We start from the raw sequence: 24,315 nt of genomic DNA, 5'->3' as shown, positions 1-24,315 counted from the left end.
TGTTTTCTCTTGCTATCTCTAATACAATTTTTTTCTAATCAACTAAAGAAAGGGAAAAAACACAACAGTATATATGAGAGCAAAGCTGAAATGAGCACGAATAGGAGAATAATTAGCTAAAAAGGAAAAGAAAATAAAAAATATATTGCTTCAGTCAGATTGCATTGAGAGTGCTCACATTCACTGCCCAAGAGAACTGGAAGTTATTCAAAGGCCGAAACCTTTCTGTGTCATATTCTCTCCACCACAATCATTATTGGAGGCAATAATATGCGTTGCACCACTGCAAAAGTTTCCATGTCAAGCAATGTTCATGTTCCAAACTAAGACAAATAAACTTGGTATGAAAAATACCTCAAGTTGTCATATATTTCAACTGCATTTGATATAGCATTATCATCATGTGTGATCCGTGTGCAAAAGCTTACTCCTTTCTTATTCAAACGCTACATCCAATACAAACATCATAAGTTGCACCCAACATAATTCTGATAGGATAAACTAGAGAAACAGAGAGAAGTAGTAGGCTTGTGTAGCAGCAATAATTCCTACTACAGATCCAATAAAATGAATAAATTAATGTATTTACCAAGTATATATTGTCAAACCAGACAGAAGCAAGCCACAAGAGGAGGAAAGAGAGGAAAAAACAACAAGATCATAGAATCATGAATATCTATTAAGGCAAGCCCTGTGAATTAAGGAAGCTTTGACCTCCAAAAGCAAGTGTGATTAACTATGACTTAATCTTAGCTTATTAAGTGCAACTTGATTGAGAAGTGACTATGATAGAAACAGGAGGAGTATAAATAAGGGAGACCAAGTTCCTCACAAACAGAGGTACCCATTTATTAAAGTGAAAACAAACTAGTATTTTGAACCAAACCCTCCAGATCATTGATTCCATATTGATGACCTGCAATTCTTTTCATGAATGTGTAGCCCTCTATAACCACCTGCCCTACATTTGCCATGGTAGAATTTGTTCACAGCAACCCACTTATTCAAGAAAATTTATCATCTCCCAATGGATGAATGTTCAAGCAACACCACATATGCACAATCTACAACCGCTCAAGTGATCACATTATTATGAAGTACAACTATAAAGGAGTATCCCTTCCAAGTGATCACAACCGTTCAATCAACGCCACACATGTATATTGAACAACTTGTAGGTTTCTTATGATTTAAAAAAAAAATGCAGGCACACCCACAACATTTTGGTCAATTAACGAAGACATGCAACCACCAAAACAACATATATCCAAGCAAACGCATAATAAGTTTCAACTTTCAAGCCATATTGTAGCAACTGCTTATTACCCAATTTTCTCCAAGTTCAATGAATACATGCATACATACATAAAACAACTAAAAAAAATTCAAATCCAAAAAGAGAAATGGAAAAAGAAAGAAGTTTGCAGAGAGATGTCAAGCAAGTGCCTGGGGCCTTTCACTTCAACAAGCTTGGCTTCACCACTGTATTCTCCATGGAAACGCCATAGCAGTAAATTCGGCATTCCACTAGATTAGCTAGCTCCAATAGTCTTGAGCCAGAAGTTTGCAGAGAAATGCTAAGCAAGTGCCCCCAACACAAGAAACAACAGCGCGGAGCTCATCTAAAGAATGGCAGCCCCAATTAACTCCTCTACATGTTGTTCCAATATGTGTTTCCCATTACTTAATAAGAAACTCCTTAGCCATGCCATCACGAATTTGCTGCAGATGGGATTCTATGCTACTCTTTCTTGTAGTATAAAAGTCATCAGTACTGAAATCTAAATGAGCATTCTGTAAATTCAAAGACTAATAAGTAAAATTGCAATGTGTTTAAAAAAAAACAGAAAAATTAAAATGAATGAATATAACTGGTTATATTCAAACACACAGAGTCTCCTATCAATAAAAGTTATTTTTTAACCCTATTAAGTAAAATTAATCAACATAAAGAGCAACTGATATAAAATGAAGATATCAAGCGAATGGTTTATTTATGTAACATGCCCCCTTTTCATATCTGGAAGCTACAAATAGGAAAAATATCAATTCTTAGCAATTAAACATAAATAATTGCTAAATAATCATTTTCAAATATATTTTCATTATATTTTCATGATAAAAAATAATTCATACTTAGCGGTTATTATTATATAATTTGATTTTAAACAATATATACCTTAATAATTTTTCTTGTAGTAATTATTATATTTTTAAATTGGAATTTTAGTTTACAACAAAACATTGGATATTAAAAAAATGAAACAAATACTCCAATCATGATGTTTGGAAATTAATAGTTGAAATATGTGAAGTATGAATAGATAAATATATTGCTATCCTATAAACTACAATTATTCTATAGGAATAAGGTTTTATATTTCTCTTGATAAAATAAACGGCATCTATAAACATTGGTATAAGAGAATCACGAGAACCCCTTGCAACCAGATAATACGCTGCTTAACCCTAAATGTTCCCAAAGCCGCAACCCTTTTATTCACAATTTTAGCGTTGCAATACTACTGGATCAACAATCAACAATCAAACGAATCGCACAGGAACCCCCTTTCAGCAGCCATAGAATCATGCTTCTTAACCCATAACGTGTTTGTGTGGTTTCCCTCTTCGTCACAGGCGTAAACCTAACTCCAATTCCAGACTATGGAATTACCGTTGAAAGAATAGTCACAGTAATATGAAAAGGGCACGAAGTTAAATTCCAAAATATTTAAATGGATTTAAAATTTTATTCATTTTATTAGGTCTGTTAACTACACGGTGTATAACGAAGAGGTTTGCATAATTTACTCAAATAAATTTAATATCTTAAAATCATAAAAATATTTTTTATTTAAAAAATAAGATGAATAATACATTATGAGAATATTTCATTTGCTGATGATGATTTGTCGTTAATTAAGTTTGTTGTTGTTAGCAAATTCGTCATGAGTGAAATAATAATGAAAGAGAATTTCTACGGTACCCCTAACTTAATTATGCGTATGAGTTATGACAGACAGAAATGTTACTAAGCTTGAGGGTCAAAAACTCAAAATGATATATAGGATAAATAACTAAATTCTTTCCTAAATGACAGACCGAAATGTTATTAAGATTTTAACTCTTTTGATTATTTATTTATCAATCTATCAAATTGTTAATTAGTTTTTTAATTAATTAATATAATTACTTATTTTTCAAAATAAAATAAAATTCTTTCAGTTTTATGTTATAAAAAAATTGAGTTACCATTTAAAAAAATGAAAGTCTCTTATTTTTTGAATTTTTTTGTTTCTTCAATTAATTATTAGTCTCTATGTACTATGTCAAAAAATATCAAATGAAATATAAGGTCGCAGTTCCTAAATCAGCGAGAAATACAACTCTACGTTCCAAAGACAAATAATAGATCACTGTATTAGTTTTTCTTTTTAAGTCAAAAAAAATTCTTTCACATTGGAGGTATATATATATTTTATTGATTAATGAAAAAAACTTATAATTCCACTTTAGTTTTATCTAGTTTAAATTTTGTGAGATTTTTTTTATAAAAAAAATAGTTGATTAAATTCTTTTTTAAAATAAATAAATAAATAAATTTGGTCCCACGGTCAATTGTATTTTTGCTACTCAAAACTCTCGACATATTATTTTCAATCTAAATATGAGGGCACTTAAGTTGAAATTGTGATATGAAAATTTTTTAAAGATTTAAAGTGATAAATTTAGTAGAAATTTGATAAAATTATAAGATATAAGATAAAAAAAATTAATAGCAAATATTAAGATTTGACAAGGAAATCAAAACAATAAAAATATATATATTAAAAGGAAACTAATAATAATAATTAGTCACAACATATTATTAACGAATATATTTGTTGCACTTTTTATACTTTTAGGGAGGGACTATATTTTTCATTTTCATCCTCCAGGGACGCATGTGTCAACAGTGTGAGAAGACGAAATGTCAAAAAAAATATTATGACAAATATGTCCCTATGCTGACAATCCAAGTTGGCAATCATTTCGGTGACGAATTTGTCCCTCCGTGCCACGTAGGTTATTTTATTAACGGTGACGAACGAAAGTTAACAGCAAGATATATATTTATCGCACTTTTTACACTTTCAAAGACTAAATTTTTTATTTCCATCTTTTAAGGATGCATTTATGAGTGAATTACACATTAAGGAACAAAAATGATTATTTACCCTTAAAAATAACTTACCAAACAAAAGACACACAAACATATATGATTCTAAAAGTCCATAAATTATTTACTTCATGAAACTATCCCAAACTGTTTCTCTATAACATGAACTATAGCTATAAGCACATGAATGTAGAATCCAATTTTATTTATGTGACTTCAAATGAAGCTTACTAGCATAGGCACGGCATTCAACTTTACTTGGGTGGTGGATTCGGAACAGTGAATCCTGAAAAAACAATCCCAAAAAGGTGTTATCAACAACTTGTGCAATTCATTATACTCCATTATTCCTTCTACATTGTAATTAATTTTTTTTTTGACAGATCATTGCAATTAATATTAAGCTTTTATACATTGTAACTAATGTTGATATTAAAATATAAATTTATTATTGAAATAAAGAGTTTCTTACTGTTACACTTGTAGTCAGCAGGTAAAGGTCTCCAACAATAGCTGAAACAGTGCATCACTCTCCTCCAACTAATCAAATCGGCATAGGTACCGGCATAAGGCGGGAAAACTGTTTATAAAGCCATAAAATTCAAATAAATGAATAATAATTAGTAAGATTCGTTCCTATTAAATTTTTGCTACCGGCCAGTTTGTGTTTAAAGGAATTATTTTTCCCCGTCTGTGTTTTAACTTTAAAGGAAGTGAACACTTATAAGAAAAAAATGAATTAAAATTATTCCATAATAAGTTAAATTTAAGTTATGCGTATTGTATTTTATAGAAGCTATTAAATGAAAAAACTTTTAAAAAAAGGCAAGACCCATAAGTTATACAAGAAATTTTATTTATTTCATTTCTTTATTTTTTTAAATTATTTATTAGATAAATTTATCTAACATCACCCAAATCTTCCTTTATCCGTGTGCAGTAACGTTGATAGAAAGCAGAGTGTTTTTTCATGCGAAAGAAAAAAGACGAAATGCTTTTGAATATAAATAAAAGGTTGAACTTTTTTACGGAATAGAAATAAAATACCTCTATACCCAAAATAAAGTAATTATTCATTACATGCACTAAAAAATAAAGTTGATAAATTATAAATTAAGTTCGTTTATAAAAAAAGGTTTATGAAAAAAAATTATGTGCAAGGAGTTAAATTATGAACCTTGACCTTAATTTTACTTAACGTTTAATGTATTGAAAACATAAAAGTAATGAAACTCAATTTTTTTTGTTGGTAAAATTACTATTTCATTGGTCAACACAGTTAACGAAGTTCCCAAAACGACTGCTTAGACAAAAAAAATTTCCTTTTATACGTAGGAATGGATAAAAAAACATATCAAAATTTATAGTAATTCAATTATTTACTCAATCAATTGAATTCGATGATATTGTTTAGATAAAAGTTAAAATTGAATTTGAGTTAAGTTTTTTTTTCCTTCTTTTTTACTCACTAGGTCCCATAATACGTATGATATAAGAAGAAAAAAGTGACTAAAAAAATAAGTGTTATTTTAATTTTTCAATATAACATTTTTTCATTCATATCCCTAATAATACTAATGAAAAACATAAGTTACAAATGAATTAATAATAATAAATTTATTTTTGTAAAATTATTATACTCTTACATCTGTTTATTAGGTTTTCATAGTTGGTATAAAAAAAATTAAGACGACAAGGGACCAAAATAATAAAAAGAGAGGGAACAAAAAATATTAGTATTTTTATTTTCATTTTCTTTCCTAGTAGAAAGAGAGCAATGACTAACAAGTGATTCCTTTATTTTATTCTTTGAGAAATGCCTAGGGTTATACTTTTTAATACACTCTTTTGAACTTATCTTCTCATTCATTGAGATTTGTTGAAAATTACAAAATTCAGTAAAATTTACATCTTATTTTATGACTCTCTTTCTCTATTTTATAATTTTTAATATATTTTAACTCTCTTTCTTTATTTTATAATTTTTAATATATTTTAACCAACAAAAGAGAGTATATATAGCCTCTCTCCTAACTGTTAGAAAAAAAATAGTTGTGTTTTGTATGTGTGGTGCAAGAAATGAGGAGCGTGGCGTACGGAAACTAATTTCGGCATCCATAATTTTTTTAGAAATGGGTAAGTTCAGGAAAAGAAAATATCAAGGGAGGTATGCTTAGTAGTTTATGGAGATGCATTTAATAATTACCTATAGTATTTCTAACAGTCACGGTGTTAAACAACCTGTACGATAATGTGGCAGCTTTAACTTTACCTTCTTTATTTCAAATTACCTATCATTTTAAAATAATATACACGTGTTATAAAAAATTATCACATTAGTTATTATAAAAATACTTTTTACTAAAGTACTTATATTTAAATATGAGTCATGAATTAATAAAGGTATTTTCTAAAATAAATAATTATAGTTTTTTAAAATTTTAAAGAGACAAATATTTTAAAATAAAACATGATTTTTAAAGGACATATAAAGTGAAATAAATATAGTATTTTTTTCGCTTTTAAAGATTACTAGAGGGGACAAAATTAAAAAAAAAAAAGCACAATTTGAACTATGTGTATGTCTACTTTGTAAAAAAGTATCACTTTAACCGCAACCAACATTACTTATTACCAATTGCATACATATTTTTGTTTTCATCTTTCCATATAATTGAAGGGTGGGAGTTGCACAATGTCTCCCACCACGGGAGAGTGTTTTATATATGTTAGATTTTATACTTTCAAGATTAAAGATTAAGACTTTTCTTTCTTTTTTTTAATCTCTTTTTCATTTTTGTCCCTCGGGCTCCCACTTTTTCCTATGTATCCTACCAATATCACGATTTGATTTCATCTTTTTTTACACTTTCATGGATGAACATGAGTTTATGAATAAATTTGACACTATTCATGCCAAGGCTAATGTTAATCACGTGGATCAAGACACAACAAAAACACCAAACAAAAATATCTACATGATAATCACAAGTCCAACAATGGGAACAATCACCATATCTTAAAAATCACAAAGTAACCCAAATTTAAAAATTTTACACAATAAAACTAAAAAAAAATCAAATGGGATAACACCCAAATTTTGCATAACCCAAACCTCTTCCTCATCGTTATAAGGGACCCTTGTAGTGTCGACAAGGACACCCTCATCATGCTCCTCCATGAGTCTTCCTACCAATTACATTTCGTCGTGACCACTACCATGTGGGTTTGACAAATTGTAGAGGTGGAGAAGAAGGACTATCTATTCATGTCAAAGGAGTTTTGGGGAATTATGAATATAGTTCAATGATATGGACGTGTCTTTGTGATAGTTTAAGGAGGAGAGTGCATTTGTGGGGGTTAGAGAAGGAAGAAGAAGGGAATGAGAGAAAGGAAAAAAAAAAGAAAAGATAAGGAGGCGTTTGGTTTGGTTGTTTCCTATTTTCATTTTCACTAGAAATAGAAAATGGTGATGAAAATATGTTTGGTTGGATTTTTGAAAACCTTTTCAGTAAAAATATTTTCCAAAACGAACCAAAAAATGGAAACAATAAAATCCAATTTTCAGTTAAAAACAGGAACTTCATTTTAGGTAAAATGAAAACGCGGTGACAATGAATATAATTTTAAGCAAATCTAAAAATACATTTCATTCCTTTCCTTCACACGTTGTGGAAAGGAATGTTTTTATTTCCTAAAAGCAGAAAACAAAAAGTTAAACCAAGCATGTTTTCAAAATTCTAATTTTTTCAAAATGAAAATAGTTTTCAGAAAATGAAAACAGAAAATGAAAATGCAAACCAAACACAGAAAGTAGAAGAATCAAGGACAAAATGGAAAAATGAGGAAAGAAAAGAAAAAAATATTATCCATTAATTTAAAATTAAATAGATCTAACGGTTAAAAAGTTGTTTCTCATGGTGGGAGATATGAGGAGGTTTCCCACCCTAGCCTCCACATAGTTTGTGAAAAGATATAGTAATGACACACTAAAAATACTAAACATATAAGAATCAAACAATTGAGAGAGAATCGAAGAAAAAGGATTGAGGAAGTAGCAACATACCCACTTTTCGAGAGAGATTCTTGCAAACACATCCCAATTTAGGATATGCATCTGTGATGGCTTTACAACACCGGCCATTGGGATTTAGCAAGCTTGGATCGTCCTTGTTCATATAATACATACACTCTATGTTAAGACCGCGCAGTTCTTCCTCACAATCCTCAGCAACTACCATTTTGTGGTCATGGCAAAGAGATAACACACAAATTGCAAGAATTGGCAACAACCAAATGGATTTGACATTGAAATTTGTCATTTCTCTTTTTGTTTTGTATCTCTCCGGTTTAGTTGATTTGATGAAATGTGGATTTGAAATATTCTTTACATCTATTTATACCATCGTTAAGGAGGAGACTTTCATGAGTGACAAGTGCATATTAAACATTTGTGATACCCAATGTATAATAATTAATAACAATTAATTAATAATTAATAACAATTAATTAATAATCAATAACAATTAATGTATGCACTTTAAAACTTATTTTCTATTATAACATAAATTTATTTAGGCTTCCCATGAATCAATAACCTCCAAGTACAATTACTATATCAAATTTCACTTATTTTTCCAAATGTCCTCTTCACCAAATTTGGTTCTTGACGGTGCCAATGATTTATTTGAAAGTAAAAATAAAATTTAAAATAAAAACAAAAACACAAAAATCAGAATAAAAAAATATAATCTTATATAGAGTAAAATAGATTTTTGGTTGCTTATTTGTATTTTTATTTCCTATTTTATTCTTTTATATATCATTTGTCTTGTGAAGTGACCAAGTTGGATAATTGGAACAAATAAGAAGAATTAAAATATATTCATGTATAATAACTTTGATCTAATTTAGAATAACAATAAATAAAAAGAGAATAAATAATTTATTATTTAATTATTTTATCATACTAAATTTATTATTCTCATTTTCTTATTTAAATTAAATTTTCTTTTAAAATTTTACTATTGTATTTTGAAATTATATAATGTCGTTACACACACGCATATATATATATATATATATATATATATATATATATATATATATATATATATATTTGTAACAAATATTTTCAAAAATAAATCACAAAATTAAAAACAACATTTATATAGAAATATAAGAAATTTAATATAAATTTTGTATATGTTTAATAACTAAATGTGTAAGATTAAATATAGAGTTTTCAAAAGTGGTAGCATGTGTTAATTTTATTGTTAAAAGGTTGCATGCATATAATTTAATTTTTGAACTTTACAGCTTCATGTTAAATTAGTCATTTTATATTAACTTAGTCAATGAATTTATTAACATAATAACATTTTAGTCATTTATTAGCATCATAACTTTTATTAACTTTGTAGGAATAATTATCTTTATTTATAAAATGTTACTTGCACATAATATAGTTTAATCATTAATTTTTTTAATTCCATGTTAAATAGTCTATTTATACTTAATTAGTCCATGAATCATTAACTTAACAATCTAGTCTTTGAAAATTTCAACTTGATAATAATTTAATTGTTATATTTAATAAAATTTCCATTAATCATTAAATAATCCTTTTTATATTAATTTGGTCAACGAATTTATTAACTTTATAACATTTTAGTCTTTATTCTTTTTGTAGGAATAATTTAGTCTTTATTTATAAATGTAGAACTTCATAACATAATTTAGTCAACGAATTCATTTCAAAAAAGATGCAGTGGGTGAAAAGTTATCAATCAAATCAGGTTAGGGCAGAGGGCACATTTTCCTGTTTGGGGTTCTTTTAGAAAGAATTTCTCCAACTAGGGTTGTTTTGGAGATATTTCCCAGGGGGTGCTGTTTTGTACGTAGCTGGCCATACATGGCGCCAGTGCTGATGGCGCCTTCGACAGGGACGAGCCATGTGGCCATGGAAGCGCCATTCCCTGCAGCGCTTCCTCTTTTGCTGAGGTGGCTTTGGAAGCGCCAGCATTAGTGGCGACTTGGTGAACGCGTAGCCCTAGGTTAGGTTGCAGCGTTGCAAACTAGCCTGCAGCAGGGAAGCGCCAGTGGTGGTTGCGATTTTGGAAGCGCCATTGGTTCCTGCGACTTGCATGAAAATGCCAATGGTTATGGTGTTTGAAGGTGTTTAAATACCCAACCAATACCCAGAGTCTTGTACATTTGTTCTGCGCTTTCCCTTTGAATATTTTACTTTCGTTTTAGTAGCTTTGGCATTTTGGTGACTCTGGAAATTTCTGTGGTATGAAACATTTTTTTTAAAAATTATATTAGCTTTTATGTTTTTTGTTCAGCACTTTCCCTTTGAACATTTTGCTTTCGTTTTGGTAGTTTTAGCATTTTGGTGGCTTTAGAAATTTCTGTGGTATGAAGCATTTTTTTTTTTAAAATTATATTAGCTTTTATGTTTTTTCTTCAGCGCTTTCCCTTTGAACATTTTGTTTTCATTTTGGTAGCTTTGACATTTTGGTGGCTTTGGAAATTTCTGTGGTATGAAGCATTTTATTTTAAAAAAAATTATATAAGCTTTTATGTTTAAAAGGCTTGTTAGTGTGTGTTTAAATGTAAAAAATAAACAGAAAAATTGTGTAACGATGTTTATTTGAAGAAAATATTTTGAATATGAAATTTGTATCATTTTTTTAATTAAATTATGTTGGTGTTGATGAACGTTTGAACTTTGAATTAAAAAAATTATAGATGATATTTATTTGAAGTAAGTATTTTGAGTACGATTTTTTTTTAATATGAAGTTGTAGTATTTTTTTAATTAGATTAGGTTGGTTTGTTGGTGTGTTAAAAATTTAGAAACGTTGAACTCGAAAGTGTTATTTGATGCTTTGTTATTTCTCGTACTACAAATATTTTATTATATTTGTAGTAATTTTGTAATTACCTTTTTCCATTTTAAAGTTATTAATGGTTAAGATTAATTATTTATACTACTAACTTCGTTAATGAATTATTAAATTTTCTGTTAAAAATGACTATGTTGAAATTGTTCATTATTTATAAGTTTGTCCCATAAAATTAATTTGAAGTTAATTAAATTTTTTTAAAAGAGAAATTGAATGTGAAGTTCCAATAAAGAGATCTTTTGTGATTACATTTTATTAGTTTTGATTAAAAGTTTTATAAAATCGTTTGTGTTATTTAAGTGTGTTGATGTAAAATTTATTTAAAGTTAATAATTTTAATTACATCTTGATTAGTTTAAAATTACTACATTGAAATTGTTAATTTTTTTAAAGTGTCTTAATGTGAAATTGATTTGAAGTTAATTTTTTTTTTTTAAAATTAAGTTTTATTTTGAATATCTTGGATTTAAATATCTTGAGTCTGTAATACAGGATGATAGAGAAATTGAAGGGGATGTGAATCATCGCATTCAAGCAGGATGGATGAAATGGAGAAAAGCATCGGGGGTGTTATGTGATGCAAAGGTACCGATCAAGCTAAAGGGAAAGTTTTATCGGACTGCGGTAAGACCGGCGATTTTGTACGGAACAGAATGTTGGGCGGTCAAGAGCCAACATGAGAATAAAGTAGGTGTAGCGGAGATGAGGATGTTGCGGTGGATGTGTGGTAAGACTCGACAGGATAAAATTAGAAACGAAGCTATTAGAGAGAGGGTTGGAGTAGCGCCTATTGTAGAGAAGATGGTGGAAAATAGACTTAGGTGGTTTGGGCATGTAGAGAGAAGACCGGTAGACTCTGTAGTGAGGAGAGTAGACCAGATGGAGAGAAGACAAACAATTCGAGGCAGAGAAAGACCCAAAAAGACTATAAGAGAGGTTATCAAAAAGGATCTCGAACTTAATGATTTGGATAGAAGTATGGTACTTGATAGAACATTATGGCGGAAGTTGATCCATGTAGCCGACCCCACCTAGTGGGATAAGGCGTTGTTGTTGTTGTTGTTGTTGTAAGTTTTATTTTGAAGTTTCAATAATGACTTTTTGTGATACCCATTTTGTAATTTATTTGACGTGTTAAAATATTGTTTTTGTAGGTACACGATGAATTCGGTTATAACAGTGTTGTATTTCAATGGATGGGTATATGAAGATAATGATGGTGTAATATTTGAAGGCAGTAAAAAAGCGATTCAGATTAAACGTGGAATTAGTTTCAATGTTTTGAAGAAAAAAATTGGAGATAAGGTAAAGTTACAAAATAATGAAATTATTTCTGCTATTAGCTGTAGATTTTTAGTGTCAAGAAAATATATTGCCTTGCAAATTTGTGATGACGAAGACATTGAAACAATGTTGGAAAATTTTAAACAACAAAACCAAATGTCAGTTCTGAAATTATACATAGAAAAGGATGTGACTAGTGGTTCAATGTTTCATTCTGCCAATTCGCTTACATCATGTGAAAATTATTTATTTAATGATGAGACACAACCGGCAACAAATATGAAAAATACATAAAACTATTCTAATTTAAACATAACATATGAAACTAATAATAATAACTAAAACTAACGTAATATAAAAAATTTAATTCTAACCTAATTTAAAATTACTAATTTACACTACATAAAATTATTCTTAATCTATCATAACAAATATTTAAACTAAATGTAATCTACCATATACAAAATTAATGACTTCAAATAATTACGAGTAAAATAATTTAACATACAACATCACTAATTTAAAATACGTAAAACTATTATAATTTAAACATAACATATGAAACTAATAATAACTAAAACTAACGTAATATAAAAAATTTAATTCTAACCTAATTTAAAATTACTAATTTACATTACATATAATTATTCTTAATCTATCATAACAAATATTTAAGCTAAATGTAATCTATCATATACAAAATTAATGACTTCAAATAATTACGAGTAAAATAATTTAACATACAACATCAGTAATTTAAAATACCTAAAACTATTCTAATTTAAACATAACATATGAAACTAATAATAATTAAAATTAAAATTAACATAATATAAATTTTTTAATTCAAACCTATTTTTAAATTAATAATTTACAATACATAAAATTATTTCTAATCTATGATCAAATATTTAAATTAAATGTAATCTACCATATACAAAATTTAAACTAAAGCTAATCTAAACTTAATATGTTATGGTACCTAAAATTATTCCTAATCTAAAATTATTAAATTATGGTACCTAAACCTATATAAAAAATTTCAACTAAACTTAATCTATCATATAAAATTATTCCTAATTTACCATATAAAAAATTATTCTTAATTTATCATATAAAAAATTTAAACTAAATCTAATCTATCCTATAACATTAAGAATTGAAACTAAACTATACAAAATTATTATCTTACACTACCTAAACTATACAAAATTATTATTATCTTACACTACCTAAACTATACAAAATTATTATTATCTTACACTACCTAACACCATTTTATTATCAGAATATAAACATCTATATAAATAAAAACATACAAAAGATTCAATATATAACTTACAAATTTTTTACGAAAATGGAAGAACACCAAGCAAGAACAACACCAACCAAGCAAGAATAGCACCAACCAAGCAATTCTCTCTTCACACAATATTTCACTCTGCAAACTCGAAAACGCAGGCAAACAATTGAAGGCCAAACGCAGTTTATAAACGAAAGAAAAGCACGAAGCGCCAATGGGAATGGCGTTTCCCTGCACCTAAGTTGCCTAGCCCTGCTGCCTTCTGCTGCTGCTGCTGCTTGACGAGACAAGACGGGTCAAAGCGCCAACACCACTGGCGTTTTGCAATACATGGTCAAATCACCAATTAGGTTAGCACGTTCCTCCAGCAGTTGACACTTGTCCGCCATGCATGAAGTCGCCAGTTCTACTGGCGCGTCCCATGCTGGGTACGTGCAAAAACAGCACCCCCTGGAAAATACCTCCAAAACAGCCCTAGTTTGGGAAATTCTTTCTAAAAGAACCCCAAACAGGAAAATTTGCCTTTGGCAGAGCATACTTAGAATGTGAATTAGAGACCTAATTTAAACTTATAAAATCGGCTTATTAGATAAAAATTATCCCTTTAGACTCTTCCTTGGTCATATCTAATCGATAAGGGAATCTCCAACAGAATCTCACAATTTGGTGTTAATAATTCTCAGCACATGGAAGTCCTAAACTAAATCTCACTATGGCACGTGTTTCAACTCTTTCTTCATGTTTCAACACATAGAAAGAGCAAATAAACCAACCCATTTGTTATTTTATGATTTACACATAGTAATTTGTTCAAACTTGAAGAATGCATAATCATTTTCAAGGGCATTAATGTATTATGTAGTTATTATTGCAGAGTTGTAGGTGCAGTAATAATGAATGAAAAGAGTCCCAAATAATAATAACAATAATAAAGAAGAAAAGAAGAATGAAACAGATTCCCATTTTGCAACCGAAATTTTTATCCACCTGAAACCATTGCTGAATATTGAGGCACTTGATTCCACTATTTGAAATTTCTATATAGAGAAAATTTGATGTAACCCTGTTAGAACCATTAGCAATTACATTTACTTAAAAACCCTCACAAGCCTCTTCCTATCATAGGCATCACTTACTGAAGAGCGTATGTTGCTCTTAGATACTCTATGATTTCTGCACTTTCAAACATTTCTATCCCAGTGTTTGGATCTTCCAAAAAAGGTGCCTGTGAGTGTGAATCATAACCATAAACTCATCATCATTCACAAACTAAATACCAAGTCATGAAACAACTGTGTTTTGCATAAACCTGACAAACTCACTAGAAAAATCAAATACCTGGAAAGTTCCAGTTTTCTGATATAGTATATTTCTCTTTGGGCTACCCCTAGCACAACTAAAATGAAACATGAAAGTAAGTCACATGAAAACACAAAAGTATACATAATAGATACATATAGCCCAACTATGCATAATACAAATTTAAGTATATATAATATATATATACATGCATGTCTATGAAAATTAAACCAAGGAATTTAACAGTGAAGTGATATATAAAGGGGGAAAACTAATTTTGGGGTATACATAAAGAAAAAAACATTTAAGAGAAAAAAATCCTTCAACTATGCGCTGCATTACTCAATTCACTCTTAATTTTTTGTATGACACTTTATTTAGAATCACAAACAATAAATCAATGTTATACAATTCACTTGATGACAATGCAAGAAAGAATATTTTTTCCTAATTAATGTAGAGGAAGTGTAGTGGATGAGCTTTGCTCTTTGCAGGTGGTGGTCATGGGTTCAAGTCATGGAAGTAACCTCCATGCAAATGGAATAAGGTTGCATATCTAAGCCCTCCTACAGACCCCTAGTGTATATAAAATACAACTACTATTTTTATTTATTACTCTTTGGATATAAATATAACTATTAAAGCTAGCAACTATATAGTCAATAAAATGGGTAAATGTGTTGGGTCTCTCAAGATCTGGTTAAAATTGGTTTTAGTCTCCACTTTAAAAATAGTAGTTTTGGACCTTGTATTTGTAAAATATGGTGGATTTCATCATTGGTCAAGTCAAAATGAAGTACATGATAAGGGGCGAAATCCACCACATTTCAAAAATATAAAGACCAAAACTACCATTTTTAAAAGGTAGGTACTGAAACCAATTTTGACCAAATTTAAGGAACTATAACATATTTTACCCCCACTAAAATTGTAATAATTCTTCATCCAAAGGCCAAAGAGTACGGTTCAAGAATGCTCCATAAGATAAATGTAGTTGTATAACTGTGAATTACAACAAATTATGTTTTCTATAACAACCTGCCAAAAAAATTCTTATTAATTGGGAATAAAATCTAACAGTTGGTTGCTCACAAACATGGGTTTTACCAGACAAGCAAGTGTGGCAGCTCCAATTCCACAAGTACTTCACGTACAAGTTTGCAGAAAGGAGACCCCTAAAAGAAACAAGTATTTCAAATTTAAAATTCTGTTCCAGCAGATAATGGCTACATTATCATGCATGCTGATCTATAATTTGGAGATAAAAGTCCTGAAATAATTAAGCATTAGAATGTATGGTTTGTATATTGTGGACCAACCTCATATGCCCATAATTTAAGTGGCTTTGGAGGGAACTTCGCTGGAGTATAAGTAGTCCCCTGAAAGCATTTATCCAATAGTTATAGTATTTTTTGCACAGATAAAAGTGAAATCTCAATGACAACAAAAAATGAAATTCATGCATGTACCTGCCATCCTAGCATATGCTAATAATTCCATTGATTTATTTTGGAGAAAAGACTACTTTTGTTTTCAATAAACTTTAGTTAACACTAAAAACCTCCACTTAAAAGAAAAGGAAACAAGTTAGACAATACCTTTGAAATACGACTAAGCATACCAAGACCAGCAGTTAGGGTCTGCAAAAAAAGATAGCCTTAGATACTATCATCAATGATACAATTCAACTTTCAAGTGAAAAACCAATGATGGTGGAGCCAGGTTCTAACCGTTAAAAATCCAAGTGATAAAGATAGAGGAACGTTTCCATCACCTACATAACAGAAAACATTAAAAAATGGGATACTCTCAATTGTGTAAAGCACAAAGAATCAGTCATGCTCTTAAAAATGAAAAGAATATACTTGCACAATGTTATATTGCTTAAGCATATATATGCAGTACAGCAAGATGGTTTCCGAGATACGTAAAATAAGGAAATATCTAAACTTTCCTTCTTTTATGTTTGTAAGTGACCAAATGCACATTTCCGAAATGTATAGGCAGTAATTGTTTCTCTCCAACTAACTTAAAATTGGTTTTTAGCAAACTTACCCAAACAAAAACTGATTTTGATTACGATCAATTATTCCATTAATCGATTATTAAAATAATATAATTTTCTCCACATATGTAATTATATTTTATAGATTGAAATGCAACAGGAAAAAAGACTACATGGCATAAGCACAATACAGAAAAGGGTATATATAGGAAGACACAAACCATATTTGTCAACCAAATACCGAATTATGTCATCTGATTCATACATTGAAGCGCCTGTGTTTGGGTCAACCTGAAACCAATAAAAAAAGAAAAATGTTATTTCTCAGTTCTCACTCAAAAACACTATGTAATCATCATGAAGCAAGATAAGGAAAGTGATGTAGATAACAAGATGAAGAAAAAAGTATTGTAAGGCAAATCTTTCAGCAGCAACCTCTACAGAGAAATTTATTACTGCAGCTTTAGATCATTGTTTGTACTATTTGACTTAAGTCATCACACATCATCAAATGATATTTATATGAACAAAATAGGAAAATGTCCAGAGTGTAGATCCTCCTGAACTCTATCAGATATAATCATTTATCTTTAAAATTTGAAGTTTAGGAGCCAATGACAATGTAAGAATGCACAAGAATTCATCAACAACTACCACATAATTTTTTCATTAATTTCATCCAAGTAGTTTAGATTAGTCAACTTTAGTCCCATCTTTTTAAAATACACCAGAAATCATAACAAAAAACTAAGTTTGTTTTGTTGTTTGATTTAAGGAATCAATCTTACCATGTAGGGGAACTGCAGTTTGCCACCCATCTCTAGAACCTTTTGACGGAAATTTGGGCCATTTCTTGGACAAGGATAGAAAAGAACATCAAGGTCCAAAATGGCAACAATTTCTCTAACCTGTATGGAGTCCAATATTAGCCCGCAACAAAGAATGTCACTAAGACAAGTTTGTTATTATGCCTAATATTCTATCCAACAGATAAATGGAAAGGAAAATATAGCAATTAATCTTGATAGTGGAGAGCCGGATTAGAGTTCATCCTTTGTCAAGTGAGCTACCATGCTAACCTCCACACTCAAATTCCAAGAATCAAAAGATGAGCATAATGAATGTTTAAGATTTCAATGATGGTAAAGAGGTTATGACTCAACATGAAAATCCATTTTGGTACTTACACTTCACACAATAACAAGTCTGTATCCAGCTAACTACATGCATTGTACTCCCCCCCTCCCTCCAAAAGTTCCCCTAACAGTAACCCCATCAGTTGTTTACACCAAGACAGGAAACAGAATCTTAAAACAGAAGGAATTCTCATGAAGAAAACTTGAAAGAGAAGTCTATTTGAATCCTTAAAAATTCATACCTTTCGGCAAAATGGACAGCTGCATATGGTCCAACATGGCATATAATCAAAGAACAAAACAGCACTTGGAATTAGCAAATTCTGTAGTGTGGCATGTAAAAAGCCAAAAGTCTAATGTAAAGGTACGAAGGCAAAACAGAAAGCTAGTTATCTAACTTTGCTTTGGGAAAAGAAGAAGGAATAAGGAAGTATTTAGTCCATGCATGAATGCAAAGAGAATAAATTAGTGTCAGAGAAAATAAAGTACGTCTCAAATTCATATATCTCAATAGGCTTCTCTGGGCGAGGGCCTAATTTTGCTGTTTCTTTTATGGTAACGCCTGAAATCATACTACTAATGTTAACATGAAAAATAAGGAGAGGACTAAACAAAAAATATACAGAGAGGCGGTGGGTGGGGGGTGGGGGGGAGGGGGATTCTTGAACGGTTGACCATAAAGATGTTGCTATGAGATAAGTATTTTCAAAATTATTCCAAATTGTATGTCACAGAAAACATAGGAATGTGCCACAATAAAAGTGTAAAGAAACTATCATTAACAACAACAATAACAATAGCCTTATCCCACCAAGTGAGGTCAGTTACATGGATCATAAACACAATGCTGTTGGACTCAGTAAAAAAACAATTTTTTGGGGATATCATTCACCATACAATCCATTTTAATAACTTTTTCCAATGTACTTCTTAGTCTCCTTTTACCCCTTTTCATAGGTCCAAAAACCATGCGATATGCTCTCCTCTCCAGGTTAAAGTGTCCTCTGCTCCTTTTCAAAGTGCAGAGATACTATCACCTCAAAACAGAATCTTTATCACTCAAACCAGACAAGATGAATGGTTGTATTTGGGAACTTGATAAGCATTGCTGAGATATGTATAATTTTAAATATCTGATAATATTTCTTTACCAGTAAGACAGCTAAAGAGATCTTTCGAAATATTTCACACACACAGACATGTATTTTTTTATCCAAATTTCGTGGAAAAACTAACCAACGGAAAAGTAATGATCCAGATAATAATAGGTAACATTATTTTTCCTCTATCCATGTAACACTTGCAAGTCAACCAGATATTTAATGACTATTAGGCAATTGACCTAATTAACCTGGTTTGCAAAATAATGAGCACTAAACATAAGAGAATGTAGGTACTACCATTAAGTTCCAAAGCATATTCATCTGGAGGAATTTCATCCTTAGAAACAATTGAAAAAGAATACCTGCCATGGCATAACAAAAGCACAAAATGTTTAAAATTTCAGCCAGTATCTTGATATATTTTTACATATAACACAGTCCTTTTAGAACACCCAAAATCAGCTCCACGAAATCTGCAGTCTGCCAGTAAATTATGTTGGGCTGGTTTTCGAATACTGCTTTGCTTTATGTATACAATTATACATTGAACAATAATCATATGAATCATTTATGCATTCAGAAGGATCTTTTTACAACCAACAGAAAGGAAAACTCCAAAATCAAAACAAGATTTCTTAATTATGATCTTCTACTTCTTTGAGCAAATATAAATTTTACTCAATAGCCCTAGACAAACACAATAAATTAAAAATATGTTCAATTGTAATACAATACGTTTAGAAGTGAAGCTACCTTCAAATTAAGTTGCATACTTTAATCACAGAATGTGTGTGTGTGTGTATATGCTTATGCTGACACCAATCTTATGACGTAGAATTCTAAACATAACATCTTTCAAGGGAAGCCAACTCCAACTAGTCTTTCATAGTATCATGATCCTTCTATCAGAAAAGCCACAACATAACGCCAACCAATTCAGATGCTTCTAGCAGTCCTCATTTCTCTTATTGAAACATCAAATAATGCTTATGCAACCATTTACCTAGAGTTTTCTCTATGTATTAACTTGTGTTATAAACATCACACAAGTAATCAAGTACATAACCAACTCAAGCCACTGATAATATTTTACCACCACTCTTCCTATATAGTTACTTCAACTCAATAACTATCAAAATCTCTAACCAAGCAATACTGTGCCCAAACTAGATACAAACTAGGAATTCAACCCCGTATGCGTTTAAGAAAATATAATTTTATTGTTACAAAAAAAAAAGTCAACCTTAAATTTCCAGATTCACTTCTCACTCTTTTTTTCTAAAATCTGTTTTCTTAATTAATTTTACACTACTCAGCAATCAATTTCTCATCCATATTCAATCAAGTTTTTAAAATTATTTCCAAAACAAGTGTTTTAAAAACCCAAAAACAGAATCGGCAGGGTATGTCTTCTCATTCTCTTCTTCAAGTTGAGACAAATTTTTAGAAAGAAGAAACATGCTCAAGGGACAAACACTTTCAAACACGCTGATGGAACAAACAAATTTTAGAAAACCAGAAACTAGAAAACAAACAAGGCCTTAGAAGTTAGAATTTAGGTATGCTTGTGACAAAACTGAAAACAGAAAAAACAAAAGAGAAACCAATATGAAGAAAGGGAGCATAGTTACCCAGAAACGAAAACTCCGGTAGCAAAGCGAAAGAGCAAAGGAAGCAAAGCTCCAAATACTTCACTGGTCTTGTCAGGTCTGATTGCAAAGCGTTTAGGCTCAGGGGGCTTGAAGTTGGGGGGAGGTGCAATTGTCACTGACGAAGCATTAGAAGTTGGTTCTTCTTGTTGGGTGCTCACAGAAAAAGTGGAAGAGATTTCTGACATGCCCCTAATGCAAAAGCTTCTTCTGGGTATTCTTCTTTTGGGCAAAGAAACAGACCCACGAACTGGGAATTGGGAGAGACTCAAAGCTCCAGCCATAGTCATGACTCTGTAAAAAGGGACACAGACACAAGTTCCTCCAAGTTCCAACCTTAGCGCGGTTGTTTGGAAGTCTTATTATATGGTGTGAAATAATCGAGCTAGGTTTATTAAGAAAAAAATTCTTAATTTAGAACATGATAAATATTAAATTGTGTTTTTAGGACATTGATTTTTTATTTATTAAAATACTGTAAAATTTCATTATTTATAATTTTTATAATAAACATTTTATTAATTAATTATCCATTTAATTCATATAATTCTCAATCTTATCTCTTATAGTTTTAATAGTAAATTTTCCTGTCCTTAAAATTTAGATATTAATTTCTAAAATGTCAATATCATTAAAAAATTTAACTAATAAAATTAAAAAAATTAATACTAAGAATCTCTTAAAGAATTAAAATGTAAATTTTAAGAAATAAAAAATCAATTTATTACACTTGAATTAAAAAATTCAGTTATTAAATATAATGATTAAAAAAAATAAGTTTGATAACTATAAAAATATAGGTAATTAAACATATTATTTGGCAACTATAAAAACATCACTACATAGGTAATTAAATATATTTAACTTTTTAATTTTTTAACGAATCTTCTAAAGATACTCGTTAACAAATTTCTTAGGATATTTGATTGTGTTACTGTGAAGAGTTATATTGTAGTATGAGGTTCACGAGCACTCATCCATTCAAAGTACATATTAGGATTTTGTCCACTCTAAGCTCGTGTGACAACGTGTTCAAAGTCATTTCATTTTCATGGTTTCACGTTTCACGTTTTTTTTCCCTTTCCACAAAATGATTTTCTAATTAATAATAAAATTAAGTCAAAAGATTGTGTGTAACCAAATAAAAAGTCAAAAATTGTGTTTGTGAAACGTGGCGATTGATGTTCACGTGATTCAGACGGAATTATTTATTTTGGATTCCATCCGGTTGGATACGTATTGAATTGGGCATATTTTGAATAGCACGTGTGGATTTTCAATGGTCAGGGAATAACTAATTTTACTGTCATTTTTTGTTATTTGATATTCTTATTATCACTTTTTGAAAAGTATTGAAAATATATAAAAGTGTTCTTTTATGTCCTTTTCACATCTCCATTCCTTTTTCTTTCCTCTTTTCCATTTTTTTCACCACCCTTTTCCCTTTCTTCCAACATCTCTTTCTTCTCATTTCCCCTCTCCCAGATCTCTCTTCCCTCTTCCCTTTTCCCCCAACCTTTACACCTTCTCCTTCAAGTTTCAACATTGATGGTAAGTTTTTCTTTCTTATTTTTATGCACAATGAAAATAAGATTTTATTGTATTTATTAATACCAAATACAACAAAATTATATTTTTATTATGTTTTTTTTTGTTTTGAAAAACAATACAATGAAAATATAATTTCATTATGTTTCGGTTGAGAAATACAATAAAATTGTATTTTTGCTATAGTGATTTTCAAAACAAAATAAAATTATAAGGAAAATACGATTTCGTGATATTTTTCAACCCAGAAGACAATGAAAATCGTACTTTCGTTGTATTGTTATTTTGTTTTGAAAAAACAAATATAATCATGTAGTGTTATTTTTTCAAAACCAAACAAAAATCACAACAAAAATATGATTTTGTTGTGTTTCTTAACCCATAACACAATGGAATCGTATTTCTGTTGTGTTGATTTTCAAAAACTACAACAAAAATACGATTTCGTTGTGTTATTGGATGAATAACACAAACGAAATCATAATTCCATTGTGAAATAATTTTTTTTGTTTTGTTTTTTAAATTATTCAATTAATATTTTATGCTTTTGATTTTAATTTTTATTTACTTTTTTTAGATAGCTCGTACGAAGCGTACTGCCTATGTCTTAGATGTTGAGGAACAGATGCAACATGTGACTACGTCAGCATGCCATGATGCAGTCTTGGCTCGACGATAGTAGTAGTAGGAAGAGCTACAAGCTGAGGCACGACTAAAGCCAAAGCTAGAGACACATGCATAGCCAGAGGCAGAGGCACATATACCACCTGTTGATCATATCATCAGACCCTTATCTGAAGGAGACCCTATGGATTTGACTCTGCTTTGGTCCTATAAGGACCATGTAGTTAGGCATGTATGGATTGGTAAGCCCAGAGGAGAGCTAAAGCTAGTTAGTCATGGTGGCAATGTTATTTCCTACCCACCTAGGTGATGGTGAAGAGGTACATGAATAGGTTAGGATTGAAGGGTCTGTATGAGACATGGTGCACGTCCGTGAATAAAGGTGTAATCAACACATTTATCAAGAAATGACAATGTTAGACCTCCTCCTTCCATTTTCCAGTTGGAGAGATGGCCATATCCCTTGATGATGTGTCATGACTTTTACATCTTCCTATCACAGGTCGTTTCCTTGATCACACAGACACAATGTACACTAGGAAGTAGATCAGAGGTCTATTGAGGTCAGAGCTTGGCATTATGACAGACCAAGAGGCAGATGCTGCAACGTCATCAGGCAACAGGGTGACTCTAACTTGGTCATCAGGCAACAGGGTGACTTTGCTAGTGCTAAGGCATATTTATTGCATTTGCTCGACAATACCATATTTGCTGAGAATAACTCAACACATGTAAACATCTGCTACTTGTAGTACCTCAGTGATCTGGATCACAACCACGAGTACACTTGGGGGGCAACTGCCCTAGCTAATCTTTATGACCAATTGTCATATGCTTGCAAGTATATTAGCAAGCAAATGAGAGGTTGTATGAGTCTACTCGTGGTAAGAACATTTTTTTTGTATTCATTATTATTTTTTGTTGTACTACTTGATGCTAAAAATATATTTCTTGTTTTACATGCATGGGTGTTGGATTATGATTGCAGGAAGCAGTTTGGGACTAGGTGGTTGTCATTGAGGGGTACCGACAAGGCTATTGGGATCAAGGCGTTGTTGGATCAGCCTTAGATGACTAATGTTGTCTGGTCCCTATATGCATCATGCAGAAACCTCAAACCTTTGGAGGACCAAACATTGTACTCTGGCTTCATCAAAGTTGGGGCATACATGCAGCCATATCTACCGAAAAGGGTTTTGAGGCAGTTCAGGTACATACAGAGGATCCCCTTGGACCCACCCAAGAATCCTACTGCATATGAGAAGTGTTGTGAGACATGGGCAGAGTGAGAGCA

At 30.5% G+C, this 24,315-nt stretch overlaps 2 protein-coding genes across 2 annotated transcripts; both read right to left on the bottom strand.

Annotated features, from left to right (window-relative positions):
* Window positions 1-4,257: 4,257 nt before the first annotated feature.
* LOC114373951 lies at window positions 4,258-8,537 on the bottom strand. The gene is made up of 3 exons (XM_028331532.1): window positions 8,226-8,537; window positions 4,632-4,739; window positions 4,258-4,445 (listed from the first exon to the last, which is right to left on the bottom strand). The coding sequence occupies exons 1-3, from the start codon at window positions 8,479-8,481 to the stop codon at window positions 4,414-4,416; spliced, it is 396 nt and encodes a 131-aa protein (XP_028187333.1). The 5' UTR covers window positions 8,482-8,537; the 3' UTR covers window positions 4,258-4,413.
* Window positions 8,538-14,562: 6,025 nt separating this feature from the next.
* Window positions 14,563-21,198, bottom strand: LOC114377596. Its single transcript, XM_028336189.1, has 12 exons — window positions 20,832-21,198; window positions 19,498-19,562; window positions 18,587-18,659; window positions 18,340-18,358; window positions 17,750-17,869; window positions 17,183-17,252; window positions 16,687-16,730; window positions 16,555-16,596; window positions 16,276-16,335; window positions 16,064-16,131; window positions 14,996-15,053; window positions 14,563-14,882 (listed from the first exon to the last, which is right to left on the bottom strand). The coding sequence occupies exons 1-12, from the start codon at window positions 21,137-21,139 to the stop codon at window positions 14,790-14,792; spliced, it is 1,020 nt and encodes a 339-aa protein (XP_028191990.1). The 5' UTR covers window positions 21,140-21,198; the 3' UTR covers window positions 14,563-14,789.
* Window positions 21,199-24,315: the final 3,117 nt, after the last annotated feature.

The sequence above is a fragment of the Glycine soja genome, chromosome 11, assembly GCF_004193775.1.
Source record: "Glycine soja cultivar W05 chromosome 11, ASM419377v2, whole genome shotgun sequence".
Taxonomy (NCBI): domain Eukaryota; kingdom Viridiplantae; phylum Streptophyta; class Magnoliopsida; order Fabales; family Fabaceae; genus Glycine; species Glycine soja.
The sequence above is the reverse complement of the archived record's forward strand: the minus strand, read 5'-3'. Positions and strand labels throughout refer to the sequence as shown.